The sequence below is a fragment of the Chelmon rostratus genome, chromosome 3 (assembly GCF_017976325.1).
Source record: "Chelmon rostratus isolate fCheRos1 chromosome 3, fCheRos1.pri, whole genome shotgun sequence".
NCBI lineage: Eukaryota > Metazoa > Chordata > Actinopteri > Chaetodontiformes > Chaetodontidae > Chelmon > Chelmon rostratus.
The window spans coordinates 9,161,622-9,179,322 of NC_055660.1; the positions used below are offsets into that span (position 1 = coordinate 9,161,622).

At 43.7% G+C, this 17,701-nt stretch overlaps 1 protein-coding gene across 3 annotated transcripts in view; it reads right to left on the reverse strand.

Moving 5' to 3' along the window:
* prss12 (serine protease 12) overlaps positions 1–17,701 on the reverse strand; it is a 24,380-nt gene continuing 6,679 nt past the window's right edge. For 2 of the 3 annotated variants that reach the window (XM_041965168.1, XM_041965151.1), the window contains 8 exons: positions 17,230–17,371; positions 16,890–17,110; positions 13,086–13,227; positions 9,653–9,867; positions 8,902–8,980; positions 8,038–8,160; positions 3,185–3,480; positions 1–1,356 (listed from right to left, as the gene is read on the reverse strand). In XM_041965168.1, coding sequence (XP_041821102.1) covers positions 1,025–1,356; positions 3,185–3,480; positions 8,038–8,160; positions 8,902–8,980; positions 9,653–9,867; positions 13,086–13,227; positions 16,890–17,110; positions 17,230–17,371 — 1,550 coding nt within the window. In that variant the 3' untranslated portion in view covers positions 1–1,024. The remainder of the gene's footprint in view (positions 1,357–3,184; positions 3,481–8,037; positions 8,161–8,901; positions 8,981–9,652; positions 9,868–13,085; positions 13,228–16,889; positions 17,111–17,229; positions 17,372–17,701) is intronic. The other variant, XM_041965160.1, reaches the window with a different exon arrangement.

Genomic DNA, 17,701 nt, shown 5'->3' on the forward strand with positions numbered 1-17,701 from the left:
CTTTATGAGGAAATGTTACAGTACATTAAAACGTAACACGCGGTCAGTAAACGTCGAATAAGAGGGCAGTGTAGTGTAGTATGAGTTTTTTCAAGTGTACCAGATTCTCTCTTCAGTGGTGTCCAAACCTTGACAGCACCAAACTATCCCACAGACCGGAAACAAAAAAACATGAATTAACAGTGTTGACATGATTAATCATTTCTGTTGTGTGCTTTGATTCAGAAACTCTTCAGTCCCTTACTTTCTCTGCAGCACCGAGACGAGGACAAACACTGATTGGACATAAATTAGTAATGCCTGAGTAATTACAAAGACCTGATGTCTGCTTTTAACACAGTAAACCAAGAGCAAAATGGAGAAACATCGTTTGAACAAGAATGAAATGAGGTTGAAAGACTTATTTCACTTTGGTAAATGTCAATATGACTAGAATGCGTAACACAAAAGCACTGAATATCATGCATTAAGTACCTCATGGGGGGCTCTCGGTGCAAGCCTGCAAATTCATATCATACCATTACTTCCTGTGTATGCATATGTGCATGCATGTATACTGTATGTGTTTTTTTTTACACTGTGGTCCCTTTTCAATGTTTAATCACATATTTCATATCATAAATTACAATATAACAAAGGCAAGCACAGAAAACATTATTTAAAGAAATAATAAAAAAAACATTTTAGTATGAAATGTCACAAAAGATATTTAAATCGTGTTTTCTTGAGCTGAGACCATCCAAAATCGTGCTACTCATGACAATATTAAATCATTAAAATAAGTGCTAAAGATTTGGAAGAGATCGAAGGACATCCTCTCCTCCTCTCTCCAAAAAATATACAAGGTTTTTAGAGAAAAAAGTCCACCGTCGCCTCGTCCTCTCCATTTGAGCGCCAGGTTATGGATAATCAGGTTGCAGCATCATGGCAGTTATTCATGGGTGAAATATGTTGTCGCATCACTTGTCACTGAGCAAGCCTTTTGAGAGTCGTCCTTCCTGGTCGAGAGGTCAGTTGTCACCTTTCATCGCCTTTTCTCTTTTCTGTCATCACGTCCAATCACCTTGCGTATCCAGGAGCTGAAGGCGGAGACTTTGGTGTAGACGCCGGGGGACTGTTGTGTCCGGCAGGCATGGCCCCAAGACGTGACCCCGTAGACCACCCAACCCCCTCCCGGACGCTCGCACACCAGAGGACCTCCGCTGTCCCCACGGCAACTGTCCACGCGCCTCTCCGGATGGACGCTGCCAGCACAGAGCATGCGGCTTGTGAAGGCACCGTGGAAATATTCCTGGCAGTGGCGACGGGGAAGCAAGGAGATGGGAGCCTGCTGCAGGGTCTTGGAGTATGAGCGGCCTGAGGAAGACAATGAAAGCAATGAAAGTGTGCGTGCATGAGGTTAGAGACTGATTAGCTGATTCGTGCAAATGCAGATTGAAATTCTACATTTTACTCTGAGCCTCAAACCTGATGTTTGCAGCCTTTCAGTTATTTAATACCACTGCTTATCCGTGTGAGAGCATCACTTTGGTCCTCTGGCGCCACCTGCAGGCTGACACTTTTGGTTCAGAGTGGAATGTCTGGATCCCCATGACATGTAGCACAGCCTGTTCTCGATCCCCAGAGGATGAAATGTGCAAACCCTCTAAACCTGTTTTAATTTTTAGACTGTTTTCGAATTGTTTCGACATTTGTTGATGTAACGCAGTGTTCCCCATGAGCAGGATTTGTTATAAACATTTTTTTTTTTTTTTAGAAAGTTTGCTTTGCCCTGCCAGCAGGCAGCAGACTCCCCTCGACTCAACCTCATTTATCACGTTCTTATCAAAGGCTTTCCGATTTTTTTCAGGCAGAGGGCGCTAATTTAGAAATTAATCAATTTCGAGGTTTCTGGCAGAACGTAAGAGAAGCTGTTTTCTTCTATTCCACTGTGGTTCCATATCTTTTTCTGTGTCTTTTTAAAAAAAAAAACTTGTGGGGACATAAATCTGTTTGTGCATTACGGGGACTCACCTTCCTTATGAGGACAGGTCCCCATAATGCAAATCAACCTCAAAGGACTGTTTTAAGGTTAAGACTCGGTTTTAAGGGTTAGGTTAGAAGTAGGTTTGGGTTAGGGTTTAGCATTTAGTTATGATGTTGAAGGTTAGGCCAGGCTGCATTATGTCAATGAGGGTCCACACAAGTGTAGAAGTACAAGCGTGAGTGTGTGTGGGTGTGTGTGTGTGTGTGTGTGTGTGATATCAGAGTGGCAGACAGCCAAATGCAAACAGCTGTACAAAGCAGACATCTCGCCTTAATTTAAACAGCCGTTCCCAGCGTCACACACTCCAAATAGCCTCTGTGTTGTCAACACACTTAAGTAAACTAATAAAAACACTCTCTCCTACACACAAGCACACACACACATTTACACACACTCGCATGTGAATTCGGCTTCTCAACAGGGAGTACGTGTTTTTGCATAAGCGTGTACCGTGACCTTCTGTAGCCCTTTGTGACTAAGTGGCTATGATAAATGACGTCAGCGAGTAATTTAAAGATCACTAACAGATGTGTGTGTGTACACGGTCAAGTGTACAGACAGGACACGGAGCATGAAGTCAAACAAGTGTAATCTTATGGTGGCAGATTCGCTCCTACTCTATCAGCATTTGCACTTGGCCTTCAAAATAACTTACATATGGTAGGAATTATATGTGTGGTTCCAGTATAAGATCTGTTAAAATGTAAAATAGACTTCACACAGTCTTCAGCTACTCCCAGTGTGACATGATTTCTTTTTTCCTTTATAAATTTACTGATTAATGTTAATATGTTGGTTATCGATTGTTCTCCTGTGCTTTTTTTTAATTCTAACATATCTTCTATCTTCCAATTGTTAAATATTTTGAGCTAAACATTGTGAATTAATAATAAAAAAAAATAACGAACATACTTCTAGCCAAGCAGATAGCAGTTATTAGCTATGACTTTGCAAAACCATTTGGCTTGAAGACAGAATTAAAAGTTGCTAAATTTGGAGTTTAAGTGTGACCCAAGGCAGAAAAAATCCTGAAACACATTTCCAGGTCGAGGCGAATGACCTCAGGGCGACGACATCTGAGGAATGAAACGAACAACAATGAAATGAAGCGATGTCATGTTTTGCACCTTCAGGGCCGCCGTACCCACGCGCCCTCACCTGTGTCACCCCAGCCAGTGATGTGACAGTTGCTGGCTTGTTTAAGCACCCTCTCTTTCTTCATTGGCAGACAGGCGGGAAGAACATGGCGGCTGAATGACACACACTCTCCCGGCATTTGACCCACCGCCCCTGGCGACAGACGAACCAAGGCCAGGTCATAGTCGTTGCTCTGGGAGTGGTAGCTCGGGTGGAGGACGATCTGATCAACGGCGTACTCCTCTTCGTATTCCTCAGGGACGAGGGAGTGGTAGTCGCCCACTCTGACTTTGTACTGCTTGGTGCTGTTTCCATACCTGCAGAGAGGAGCAGAGGGACGGATCAATGATTAGAGAGTCTGTGTGTGTGAGCCACCCCGCTGCTGATCCATAAAACATGAGCAGTAAAATTATGAGCTCTGGTGGATGTTACCTCAGCAACAAGTCATCTGGAGCTGGAAAAAGGAGTCAGACAGTCATAAAATCTGCAGTTGCCTAATGGTGGAAGATTTTTTCCTTGAATATTTAAGGCTTCAGGGTATTATTCTCCCAGCCATATTTTGGAAATAATAGCCCTTATGAGAAACAGCGACACACCAGGTGGTTTTGGTCACCTTTGAAAATCAGTATGACGCATTAATATGAAAATACTTCTTTAGTTCTGATCTTTCTTTTAATAATCTACTCTTTTTGTACCATTTTTTAGACTCTATTTTTAGTTAAATTCTGTATTTAAGTTCCCCGTTGAGGACAGTCTTAAATCAGCAACTTTTTTTTTCCCTGCTATGCCTCCCATCCTTCTTCAACACGACAATGTTTTAATGCCTTTACACATTCTGCTAGGCCTGTACCCGTTAGTTCAAAGCTTCGCTCACAACACTGGCATTCCACTTCTTTTTTGCATGTCTGTGTTAGGGTTCTGCTGCCTCTCCCTCCCCTCCCTTGTGTCTCCCTGTGTTTTCCCCTCTCCCTTCGTGTCATGTGAGTCCTCTCTTTGTGGTTATGTCTGTTTGAGTGTGTGTGAGTCTGGCCTGGGTGGTTCCTCCTTCAACTACTGATCACTTACACCTGATTCCTGTTGCCAATCAGGCATCACAGCTGCGGTCCATCTATTCATCAACCAGCACAAGATAAATGCCGGTGCTCCTCACTAGTTTAGCAAATGTGGCTAAACGGCTACAAGAAATTTCTAGTGCTTATTTCTTGATACTATCCTGAGTTGTTTCTCCTCATGTCCAAGGATTACCGTGCTTGATATCTGCATGCCTTGCCCACAAAGTGCCAGTTCACTACCTGTCTGCCTGGTGATTCACCTCCACTGTCTGCCCTATCAGTTCTCCAGCCTAATAATTACAATTCACTACAATAAGTGTGAAGTTTTAGTTCCAGCTTTCAATTCAGCCATAACAGCGTAATCATTCGGTTTAAACTCTGGATTTCTGCACAGTTGCAGGTAAAGTTTAGGCTACACTAATATAAGTATCGTACTACTTGTAGAATTAGATTCCAGTGGTGGCTGTGTGGGATTGTTGCCAACTCTGTTTCCAAGTCTAAAAGTCAAAATTTATTAAACAGATCCAAAATACACAACATGTTTTATCTGAGAAAACACTCTGCTTTAATCCAAATTTGATGGCGACTAGCCTTTCAAAAAGAAAAAAAGTTTCAAAGTGTCATTTGAATACCTCAGTAGAAGCTTTGAAATGGAGAAACAATGACACTCGCTTTAAATCAGAATTAAGAAAGGGCTGCACACTTCTCTCACTGCTTCGAGGGGCGAAACAAATGGAAACTTGGACAGAGAATTTAGAGTTTAGGCACGAATGATAACAATAAATCTGTCAGTGTGTCTGTGTTTATGCTTTTAAGTGACTCATAGGTCGACATAATGAAGTGTTTTGCACGCTTTCCATTTACGCGCTGGAGATGTTTTCAAAATGTAGTGGGAGAGAGGGAGAAGAGAGCCGGGTGAGTCAGGGACACAGACAGGGCCGAAGGAGAGGGAGGGAGGGAAGAGAAGGAAGAGTAAAAGAGGGAGGCCTTTCGATGGAGCCAAGTGTCTGTGTCCAGTTACAACTGGTACAGTGTTTCCGGAAAGATCTCCTGACCTGGGAATGCCACGGCGTTCCTGGCAGAGCAGAGACACTGCTGACCAGTCATCTGCGTACAGTACATGCCCATCGACACGTACATACACACACGGGCACACATGTTTGGAGCTAGACTGACGCACTGTTGGTACAAGACTGCCAGGCTGTGCAAAAAGGCAAAAATCTCCAGACCAGACCGGAGTGTGAGGTGACACCCAAGTCATCTGTCACACATTATTTTTGTTGCTAAAAGCAGTTAAAAATCTGCTGGAGTTCTGCTACTGCTGGCAAGCCCCCAGTTGTACAGCTACAAGGTATAAATAGGTTTAATATGTTGACAGCATGTGACCACTAAGCTGAGGTCAGTTTTTATGAACCGTCTAATTGCTAATGGTCGTGTAAGCTATAAGGTAATATGATCGCGTTAGTCACATTCGGTGATTGCACCTTAACATGTCATTATGAAATCATTAGTGCTCGTGTGCACATTGGAACAAGCAGACGTGGGTACACGGACTTGTCGCTGTAGTTTCTGCGTATTGTGTGTCTGCATGAGTGTATTTGTTTGTTTGTTGCCATGTGCTGTGTGAGTATCAGCCTATTTTGGTTGCCATGTATGAAAGGCGACACCGTTGAGTCGGAAGTCCCTGTCTTGGCCTGCGTGCTCCGGCCTGCATGCGGCAAATTACTTTTCAAAGCTGTCATAGCTGAGGCAAACAGGTTGGAGCGCTGATATGTGATCAGGCTGTACTTTGTAGTAGCTGACCTTGTCTGCTTGCGATGTTCATCGTAGCAAACACCCAACATATACAGCTAAAAATACCTTTCATAATTTCGATCATTTAGAAATTGGCATTGGCGTTTAGGTGTGCACTTCCAGTGTCTCCTGAACAACAGTAAACGTTAATTAACTGTCGTACTTGGAAAGTTATGCCGTGCATGTGCTGTATCAAGTGCCAACGTGCCGCACAATGCCATCAAGCTATGATCAATCATTAAAAATCACTCAATACAAAAAGCAAAGCCTGAGGCAGTAGATGACTTACATATATAATATTTAATTACTTGGTTTGGGTAAAGCCTATCATTAACGCTTGCACAAGCTATGACACGCAACCACAAGAACACTGACGGTGTAATATTTGAGAGTAATTATTATGGCTATTAACGTGGCTACCGGGCTGTTTTAAATGACGTGCCGTTCTAAGTAGAGAGTCAGAGCAAAAATTCATTGTTTTAATGAGGTATTGCAATGCTGGTCAACTGATCGCACTGTTTGCATGAATCAGTCCCAGAAGTCCTGATGGCTACATCTCAAGCGGTTTTAATTTGCAGCACATCTGTGTGTGTCATTTCAAAGAAGAGGATGGAAGAGTCTCATCGCAGAGTGGAGGTTCCTGTGTGAGGAGTATCGCTCCGGCAGCGCAAAGGGCCTGGGAATGGCTCGAGAAATGGTAGTGGAAAGGATTCAGCGAATGACCTCTTCCTCTCTTTAATGTGGAAACATCAGGATTTATAGTGGTGGAGCTGCTGGAGCCTTTAAAGAGCTCTGGTTTTCCTACCAAACCAAAAGCTTGGAAGTATGCAACCAAAGGATATTATCCTTCAAATACAACCTGACAGCCTTACATGTACTGTATAAATATCAGATGCAGACTTTAGGGTTCGTGCTCTCACAACCCTCAACTTTCTCAATTCTTTTTTTTTTTCCCCACACAAGTCTCTCTGTTGTTGATGGATTTCATGCTGGTGGTGCCATGTGGGGGCCCCCAGACCAGATGAAGTAACTCTGGCTGTCTCCCGGCCTCCTGCACCACAGCCAACCCACTGATTACTGCTCCCATTGCTGAGGTTCTCGTGCCTGTCAGACTTGAATATATTGAGGAAGTAAATAAGCTGTGTGGCTCAGGTGTATCTCAAATGCATGCGTAAGCACGCATCTACATTCGCATGAATCAAGACAACTTCAAAACTCCAACAAATGCAGAAAAAGTTGATGTGTTTGCAGCTTTAAAGGCAGCTTTAAAAGTGGGTTTAGTCACAGTGAGGTTAGAGCGCTAAATGGCTGCATGTTTTAATCCCGCCTGTGTTTATTTCTTACTGTATGTTTCTATGTTCAGTGAATTTATCAGAGCACTGCTTGCTTGCTCTGCCCGAAATGCAGAATGTGATGGTCAATTACCCACGAGCAGAAAGCGACCACACTTAACGAGCTGCAGACGCTCAAGCAATCACCGTCCCGCTCGCCGCACAGTGTCCAGACCTTCATTCATCCTTAGAGTAAAGACTGTGGGAACTGCAGGTGGGTGTGAGGCCCCCGCAGAGCCTGTTGGGGTGGCGCAGGCACAAGGTAATGCAGACCGACCAGCGCTGTGGATATGAGGGGAAGAGCGGCGGCCAGGACGAGAGGGAAGGCGCCCGTAAGCAGATAAGTGAAGGAATGTTATGATTTCCTGGCTGGCTGTGTGTCGACTTCCCTCCCTGTCTGTGGGTTTGGATAACGAAACTGTTCATATCGGCAGCACGCTGGCCTACTGGGCAGAGCTGGATTCAGGCTAAACGTTTCTGGCAGGCTGTGACATTAGTTTTATTTGCCTAGACGGTGTTTCAATGTTATCTTATTTTATTTGTCTTTTATTACTGTTCTAGTACTCTTCTTAGTTTTACACTATTTATAGTAAATTGTCCCCACTTATGATTTTATCCAATTTAGTAATTTTTTTTTTGCTCTGAGAGTTCAAAGTGTGATGTGTGTGAGTAGATGTGTGTGTGTGTGTGTTTTGACCTCTTGAAGCAGTGCGCCGAGGTGAGGACCCAGCAGGTGTCAATGAGGGTCGCACCACACACCAACCTCCCGTCTCCTCGAGATCCTCGCAAGCGGATCGCAGCCTGCCAGGGCCAGCCGCTCCTACACACACACACAAACGAATACATGAGCAGTTATAACACTGCACAAATAACTTCAAATGCACACACAGGCAGAATCCGCTCTAAAGCATTTTAAAAAGAGCAACGCTAAAAAAGGAAAGACTGCATCTTGATTCATGAAAACGGAGGCTTAAACTGGTAGCCAACATAGTAACACATACAGTGCATTCTATCCAAATATGATTTATGTGATTATTTGGAGGACACTAAACATTAGGATACCTGGCTGACAGAATTAGTTTACACACAGGATATCATCTAAACATGCACACACGCAAATAAACAATCAGTATGAAAAACATCCTTTGGTTTCACATCGACCCATAGATGTGACCGCATGCACTTGGTTTATCCCAAACATTTTCTGTCTCTCTGTATCACACACACACACATGCATACACGCACACGTACACACACAGGGCAAGACAAAGTCATAACCACAGGATTTTCTTGTTTAGTTCCAGAGTTTTTCCATGTTTGTCTTTATTGTAAATCATTCTAGATGACACACTCACATCCTTACTCACTTGCATCCTTCCACTCACCCACATTCATGTTCATGTTTGCAAGTTGACAAAGCTGGATGTTTCTTTATCTGTAGCTTCGGATCACCTGTTTTCCATCTAAGACTTGATTTGAAAATGCGCCCAATGTTCTTCATTCTATATGTCTCTGGCAGGCACCCAGCTTTCATGAATCCCTCCTGTCCCTTCCAGCTTACCTCAGAGAGTTTTCTCCTCCTATGATTCGGCGCTGGCGAGCGTGTTTTAGCCGCAGACCGCAGATTGAGTTGACGGGGTCTGACAGAGACAAAAGAGGAAGCAGTGGGTGTGTATGTGTGAGTGTGTGGGAGGCTGATGATTGTTAAACCATACATTTAGGCTCATATGTTGCCCTTATTAAATATTTAGACTGAGCAAAAAAAAAAAGTAATGTTTGAAATTCATCTTTTACCACTGCGTGTCAAGAAAACCTGAAGTTAAGTAAGCTAAATAAATGAGAGATCATTTTCATGGTGTGTGTGTGTATGTGTGTTTAAAATCTACAAACATTAAGTGCTTTTTCAGAAGATGTAATTTATCATACTGAGGAGACTAAACACCCTCCTGCACTGGTTTGACTTTCCGCAGTATGTGCACATGAGACATGGAAGTAATAGCATGTGTGCAGGTAACGGATAGCCTAGTGTGAGTGTGCCCTGATGTGTGACAGACAGGGTGAAGCAATAACAGCGCTCTCTCCATTTTAGCATCTGGATACATACACACACTGAAGTCCTTACTGCTTTCCTGAAACTTACCTCCAAGTGTTTCTTTAGTATTCCTTTCTCATAAATTTTCCGTGTATATGACATGCTGGAAATGTTTGCTAAACACACTATAGTCTCATGCATGCTCAGTGAACACATGCAGATGCTCCGAATAAATCGCAGGAGCTCCATCTTCTTTCAGAGCCACAAATAAAACCCAGACCTTTCTGACCTTTGACCTCTTTGTAGGTGGGCTGCGATTCGCCGTAGTCGCAGATGACCCCAGCGTCCTCGCTATGGCGGCAGTTGTGCGTGCCTGGTGCCTGTTTGATGCAGTCTGCTAACGACCGCTCCTCGCCGCTGCACTTCACGTTGTCCACGTGGATGGGCCCCGTCCCTTCCCCGAAGTACGCCATCACACGGGCCTTCGCCACCCCACTGGGGACGGACAGGAGACGACACACAGACATTTCATTGCCATCGCAGTCGAAATGATATTAAGCTGGAAAACTGTAGTTCATATTGCACTTTCCGAAAAAATACCTTTTCACAGTAAAAGCCATTAATATCCAAAAGATGCGATGGATGAATTCATGAGCAACAAAATTAACAAAACAGAAATAACACCGGCAAAAAAATACACATCAGTTTGGAAAAGTGAGGGAATTTAAGTAAATCTTAAGAAAGTTTCTAAAAAGATTCAGCTGCACTGAATGATCCAATAGTAAGAGGTAAATTATACCAAAGACGTCAAGTGCTCGGTCGCCATGATTTTAAGCAAAACTCTGGAAACATCCAGGTTCGCCGACCTGAGGGACATTAACTTACTGTGGACACAACAATTCAAAAATGCACTCAGGGGCTTCACAGAGAGCCTGATAGCTAAAAACTAAAATTTTTCATTAAATTCTCAGTGCAGGACAGTGGAGAGAGGCCAACACTGCAGAAACATGCTCCTCGAACAAACAACTTCTTTAATTAAGTTACCTTTAGTCATGTCACAAACAAAAATCAAGTTGAACGCCTAGCTGCTCCATCCTTCTGTCTGTATGTGTATAAGCTGATGACATGTCAGCATAGATGTTATGGTCTGACATTCTCCAGCTGTGACGCAAACCAGGTCAACGCAATTTTACAATCTGATAACAGTATTTGTATCACAATCTCACCTCTGACTTTAATTAGCAACCAGCTAACACACAGAGGCCTGCGCGCTGTGTGTGTGTGTGTGTGTGTGCCTGTGTGTGCCTGTGTAGGCTCTAACTGATTTTAATTAAGATTGATAGATAGCCGACCGTGAGGCTCTCATGTTGCATCCCTGGGGTTTGACGGGTGGCAGGTCTTGTATCCCCAATCCTCCGAAGGGAATCTCAGGTCTCTTATTGAGACATCTAGCATTGTGACTGTGTCTCCAATAGCTCCCTGAGCGGTATTTAGCATTCAAAGGCTGAACCTCCGAGTCACTTGGAGCTAAGCCTAGAGACTGACATCAAGCCCGCTTGGTGCGTCTCTGTGGCAACACGCAGTTAACACAACATCGGTCAAAAATGAAAAACAATCTGCTCTGGATACTAAAAGGAAAGCCAAGTGTTTTCTCAGACATCATATTTCATGCAATTGCCATGAATAACCTTTAAAGTTCTGTATAACTGTTAGCTCTGTTTTAAATATTGAAAGGGAGGATGAAAGAAAAGATGCAGCCAAGTTGACTGTGATAGGTCATGAGCGGCAGGCAACAGGTACTCATATTCCAGTTTAAACAAACCTCAAGAAAGTGCTCAATCTAAGCAAAACCTATTTTACTCTTCCATTCCTGTAACATGGCGCATCATTTTATATGTATCATGTCTTTATTCAAAATTTTAGAATTGCCTTCAATTCATTTTGAGTGTTGAAGTGTATGTCAAGCACTTTGAAACTGCCTCATTTTATAAGGAATACAGTTCTGCTATGTGCGTGTGTGTGTCAGATATTACACATTCACATACACGCTGAATGAACAAAACAGCCCGACACATAAGCAAAATAAATAGCTGGAGGTTGACAAAAAAAGTTCCCTTTGCCTTCAAGTCAGTTGCTGTTTACAAGGTGTATTAAATTGTGGCAGGTGAAGTGGAGTGGTGTGAAATAGTGGTACAAGCATGGTTCAGTAAAATTCAGTCCACATTATTGTTGCAATATTAGGGTTTCAGGGTTTGTGCTGTGTGTGTGTGTGTGTGTGTGTGTGTGTGTGTGTGTGTGTGTGTGTGTGTGTGTGTGTGTGTGTGTGTAAGTTGTCTAGTTTCACGCAGCTCCTCATTCAGGATGACTCATACTGGGGTCAGACTGACTCTGAATGTAATTTGTGTCAAAGTGTGCTTCTGCGTATATGTCGGTTTTATCACCCCCGGAGCAGCCTCTAACCCCTGGGGACCTGCTGTGTATGCAACAGCCTTTCACCACACCCTGTGCGAGACAGAATGATGATCCTGACATGGCTTTTACACGCCTCCAACACGCTCCCTCTCTCTCTCTCACGCTTATGCGCTCCAGATGTGGCTTTCATCTGCACACAGATGTGTCACAGAAGATTGGGTGGCTAAGGGGTGAGTATCCCTCGCTGAGGAGTGACGCGAGAGAAAATGAGGACAGTTTTCCCTCGCCATCGCATTTCCGTTGTTCTGGAAAAGGGGACAGTGTCTCAGAGGGAAGGGATAATGGGACACAGAGAGGATGAGATGAGGTAGTTTGCTTCGCCTCAAAGAATCTGTCACTGGGAATGTGTCATTTGCACAAGTGGCCTGCCCTTTAATTGGGTGTTTATCTTGGCTCTGCGGAAAGGGCACTGCTAAAACCCTAATAAAAGCAGCTGGCAGCACACCAGGGGCTCACAAGAGGTGCTCAAAAACTCAAGTGCATCATTTTTAAACATTAATACGCGAAATACAGTCATTCAAATGATTCAAAGCGTGCCGTGGGGTAGCTTGAAACTGGAGACGTGCGCGATGAGGTGCACACTGAAAACAGAGAAGGGTTGAGAGATGGAGGGATGAAAGACAGACACACAAAGTGGGAGTGAGCGTTAGACAGATGCCAAGTCTGAGAAGCGGTGATTGATTTTGTGAACAGAGCGGCTAGTCTGGATTCACTTAACTGAGCGGAATGTATAGAGTGAACACACCGCAATGCCACGGCTACATTCAACCTGATCCTGACCATGAGCGCCAATGAAAAGCATGTTGAGAAACAAAAGAGGAAAGGGTGAAAAAAAAAAGAGTGCTGTTGCTTTGCACACATGGACTGTATACATTCCCTGTACGCTCAGCCACAGACTGAAAATCTATCTGGTATTAAAGCAGCCAAATGTAAATGCAGCCAAGACGGATTTGCAGCAGACTAGAATCTGAAAATCACCAGACTTGAAACAATTAGTCGATTACTATTTTTAATTAACCGATGGATAATCAATTCTACAATTATGAAAGTGTTAGCTGCAGCTCTAAAATGCACACATCGCTCACAAGCCACTTCCAGCAGCTTTGTCTGCCCGCATTGCAGGCAAAGCATTCTTCCTGCTCGTGCTCCATGGGAGTCATTGTGCTCGTTTTTATCATGTTGCCCACGAACACAAGGCCGTCAGACAGGCTACTCCAACGCACATGCACATACACACATACCTGTATCCCAGCTGTCTGCACACCACCTCAGCGTCGCGATCAGTCCATCCGTCATCACACACGGTCCCCCATTGTCCTGACAGATAGAGCTCCACCCGGCCTTCCCTTGGGCTCTCTCCTCCCACAAGCCTTACTGGCACACCTGAAGAACACACACACACACACACACACACACACACACCATTTAGATCAACTAAACAGACAACCTTGCTTGCAGAAGTTAACCAAAACCCCAACAAGCACATTCCCTAACAAACCTGATCCTCCAGGCTAACCTGTCTTGTAAACAGGACATGTGGGCTCATGTCCCCTGTAAAGAAAGCAGCATGAACACCTGTCTGTTTTCATACATGCAACCGCTTGCATGTCCAGGGGGGAGTGTTAATCAATTCTTCACAACGAGAAGTTCATTTAGTTCCATTGCCTCTCTGTTTTTCACACGCTCCCTCTCTTGTTCGTTCCCTTTCTAATCGTTTTCACTCACGCTGGTAATTTAATCAGTCTGGGCTTTCAGTTTAAACATTCCATCATCGTTTGTCTGCACACGTGTGCCCAGATGTGCACGCACACACGCGCGCACACACACACACACACACACACACCCTAATCTCAATCAAGTGAATGCCAATGTCTTTTGCATTTTGGAAAAAGTACCATCTGGTTTAACCCCCTGCCAAGTGCCAAGTGTCACATGTTTTTAAGGTATATATACATATATATGACAAGCAGTATTTAAATATCGTGTGTATGTGTGTGTTTACGTGTGTGTGTGTGTGATAGTGAGAATTGTAGGAGGGGGAGATCAAGTCAGGGGGAGTTAATTGTGGGAATGTTTACCTCTTAGTTGGTGTCGGCTATTGAGCAAATGCTCATCTGTATCTTCTTGCCTAGAAACACAAACACTGCTTTTTTTCCCTCTCTCAGCGCGCGCACACACACATACACACACATACACACACACACACACACACACACACACACACACACACACACACACACACACACACACAAAATGACCAATCAACCTGTTTACCTGTGGAATGTTCCAAACAGGTGTTTTTGGAGCATTCCACAACTTTCCCAGTCTGTTGTTGCTTCTGTTCCTACTTGTTTGAAGCATGCTGCTGCATCAATAATAAGCAGATATTTACAAAAGTCAATGAAGTTGATGAGCTCAAAAATTAAATATATTGTCTTTGTACTGTTTTTAATTGGGTTTGTGTCAATAAGCAACTTTTTTGGATTCAGGGTTGTATCCTTGTGAGGACCCTCGTTGACATAATGTATTCCCTGGCCCCCTACCCCAACCTCAACCGTCACAGCTGAACGCCTGACTTTGATTCGTAAAATCAAGTTTTAACCTTCAAAAAGGCCTTTGAAGCTGAGAGGACCGGCCAAAATGTCCTCACTCTGTTGGTTAAAAACGCTACATAGCAAGTACAAAAACACACACACCCACAAACACACACACACACACAACACTGCTGCTATGAGACAGAACCCTAATGTGATGGTCTCTCACCACAGAGAGTGAAAGAGCGAGCGATCAAAGCACGGCCGGCTTATCAGCTTTTTCTCCTTTTCCAAAAACAACATAAACCAATCTGCCTGTGGCATGCTGAGGGGGAAGGAGGGATTTACACACACAAATAAACACTCAGTCGCATGCGCACAAACAAACACACACACACAAGCGCCATGTCGTTATGACATAATTCTTTAGTGGGTGTTTGTGAGGTGAGATTGTCCCTCAGCCTCTCGCCAAACAGAATAAGCTACCTAAACCCGACTTATCATCACTTACAACAAAAAAACCATGATGCATCCTTTCTGTGACATTCACTGGACTTATCCGACTCATATCTGTTACAGACAACATCAGGACAGATGGCAGGGAATTGAACACATACGCTGTATGAGGTGAAATCTGAGCCACGGCTGGTTCCATCCAGCTCTGTCCTTACACATCTTTATTGGTGTCTGGAGGCTATAGACATAAGCTTGATTAATGGTGCTACCATTCAGCCCCTCCTCCTGTTTTTAGCAAGTGGTGACACAACTGAATCCTTCTGCATCGTCTTATCAAGAGGTGAGAGGTTATGCTGATTTTGTGTTATGTGATGGTTTAAAAACGTGTCAGTCCACTGCTGCGTGGTAGTTAGGATCCTGCCATTAGGAGGAGTAATAGCATGAGAAGGACCTAACTTTAGGTAAAGGTTTGCTTCAGGTCCATTTAATTACAATGACTTTCCAAGCGACCCAGTTATTAAGGCAGGAGAAGCCATCTAACAGCTGCGCCTATTAGAGGTAGCATGACTTACATCATCCTCTATCTGTCTCTTGGAGAATGTTAGTTTTCCTCTTCTAAGTAAGGTGAGATCCAATTGGCTGCAGGTCGAGTTTGGCAGCGATCTTAGAAACAGATTTCAGATCAGCTTACACTTCCATTACCTGGGTTTATGAAGCGAAAGGAAATGACACAGACACTTTCATCCTTTGGTTTCCTGTTCTTTACTGCCTACTGCCACATACTGCCAAGTGTGTGTGCTCTTTGGCTGCTACAGTCCTTATTTTAGGCTATTTTTAATGATATTAACATCAGCATGTCTTATTGTTGATCTTAATTCTTGTCCTTCGGAAAGCATATAGAGCAGACAAGGCAAGAAAATATGAAGTACAAACAGCAATTAAAGTGCAGTAGAAATTCCGGTACAATATATTGCTGAAAGGGGATTTTAAACAAGATTTTAAAAACCCCCAAGACCTAGCGAGTCTGATCTCATCTGGTTAGTCATTCCAGAGTTGAGGGACCCAGATGGTAAATCCTGATAGTTTTAGTCTCCACCTAGGACCCACTACAAAGGAACCACAAGAGGATCTCAGGGGGAATTTAGCCATAAAAGGGGCAGTGCTCCGTATTATCCATAAAAGTGATTTAAATACACATTCCAGTCACCTCTGTAACCAGTGCAGATATGCTAAAACAGTAGCTTTTTGCACTTTCCTACTGGATCTCAGAGGAAATTGGTCTGCAGCATCCACACAGGACAGGAAACAGGACTGAATTACTGATTGTAGTTTATTGTATAAAATGACACCAGGAGTGAGTCGTGCCATTGGTAACACGAGTGGTAACATAGGAGAAGAGTAAACCACGGTGAGAAGAATCTACATGTATGATCGGGAATTTTGGATTTATTGGAATGAACTAAACTTCAGAACATTTTCAACTTCAGTTGAATCCAAAGAGAAACACATCTTGGTTAAATGTGCTCGTAAATGGAAACTGAAATTTTGTCTTTAAATTATGTGAAATGAAAAATACAACAGATTGTGGGCTGAACCCTGAGGCACCCCATAATTCAAAGGAGCTGGATGACTTGTATTCAGCAATGGCAATCAATCTAAAACAATAAAGAAATACCATCACCATTTACGAAGGCAAATACCTGAATCCAAACCGATTTTCCTGAAACACTGGCCAGAAAAGTTGAAAGCTTGGCCACGCATGCGCTCGCTAACTTGCAAACCTCCCACCTCTAACCTCAAACACCCCCACACAGACAACGCATTTCCAGGTGTGTTGTTATTGCAAACTAACCTACAGTTTAAAGCAGCACTATGGTTACTGCTATTAGTCTTGTAAAGTCTAAAAACAGTGATAAATGCACAGACATTATGTACATATCAGCGTCTAACCACCAACATTTTAAAGGTTACACTGAGCCTCTCTCACACATTCATGGTGTCTATGCTGTCTGTAACCTTTAAAGCATGTCTTACAGTAAGATAAGATCGTCTTACTAGTTGGAAGACTCTCTCCGTTGCGCTCAGGGCTGCATGCAAGGCTAACATCTTCATGGTGTGTGCAGTCATGACGGAGCCACTCCCTCTTGTTGCACAGCAATAGGCTGGGCTCTTTCCCTGTGCAGCTCACATCATCCAAAAGGATGGGACCCGACCCCACACCGAATCGTGGGACTGGGCTGATGTCTAGTCCCTCAGAAAGGAGAGTCGCACCTGATCTGCAAGGTGCACATGTACACAGACACACACACACATACACACATTTTTCTGAATTATTAGTGAGTAATGTGAGTGGATGCGCATGTGCCTGTCCAGGGGCATGAATGCTTCACATTACCTGTAACCAAGTTGTCTGCACACCACTTGTGTGTTGGAGTCTGTCCAGCCGTCGTCGCACACTGTCCCCCACTGACCACGGTAGAAGACTTCTAAACGTCCTTCATGACTGACTGCACCTCCTACTAACCTGACAGTGCCATCTGGACAAGCAGAGAAACAAATATAGACAGACAGAGAGTTAGGCAATGCCCTCTCGAATATGCATGTAGATATTTTCTTATGGCCTACATTTCAAAGTATTGTTATTGATCACAGAATAGCAACAAAAATTCTGCAAATTGCATTGCAACTACTGAGAAAATCATAGATAATGCACTCGTTTCTGGCTGCAGTTATGGCAAAAAAAAAAGGTTTTTGTGAGATCCTGTTTGGGCTGCAGCCAGGGCTCAGTCCTTAAGACCTCTGCCTTCACACTCTGGTCACCTGGCAACACACCAGACTTAGACCACACAGACCCATTCCCACATTGC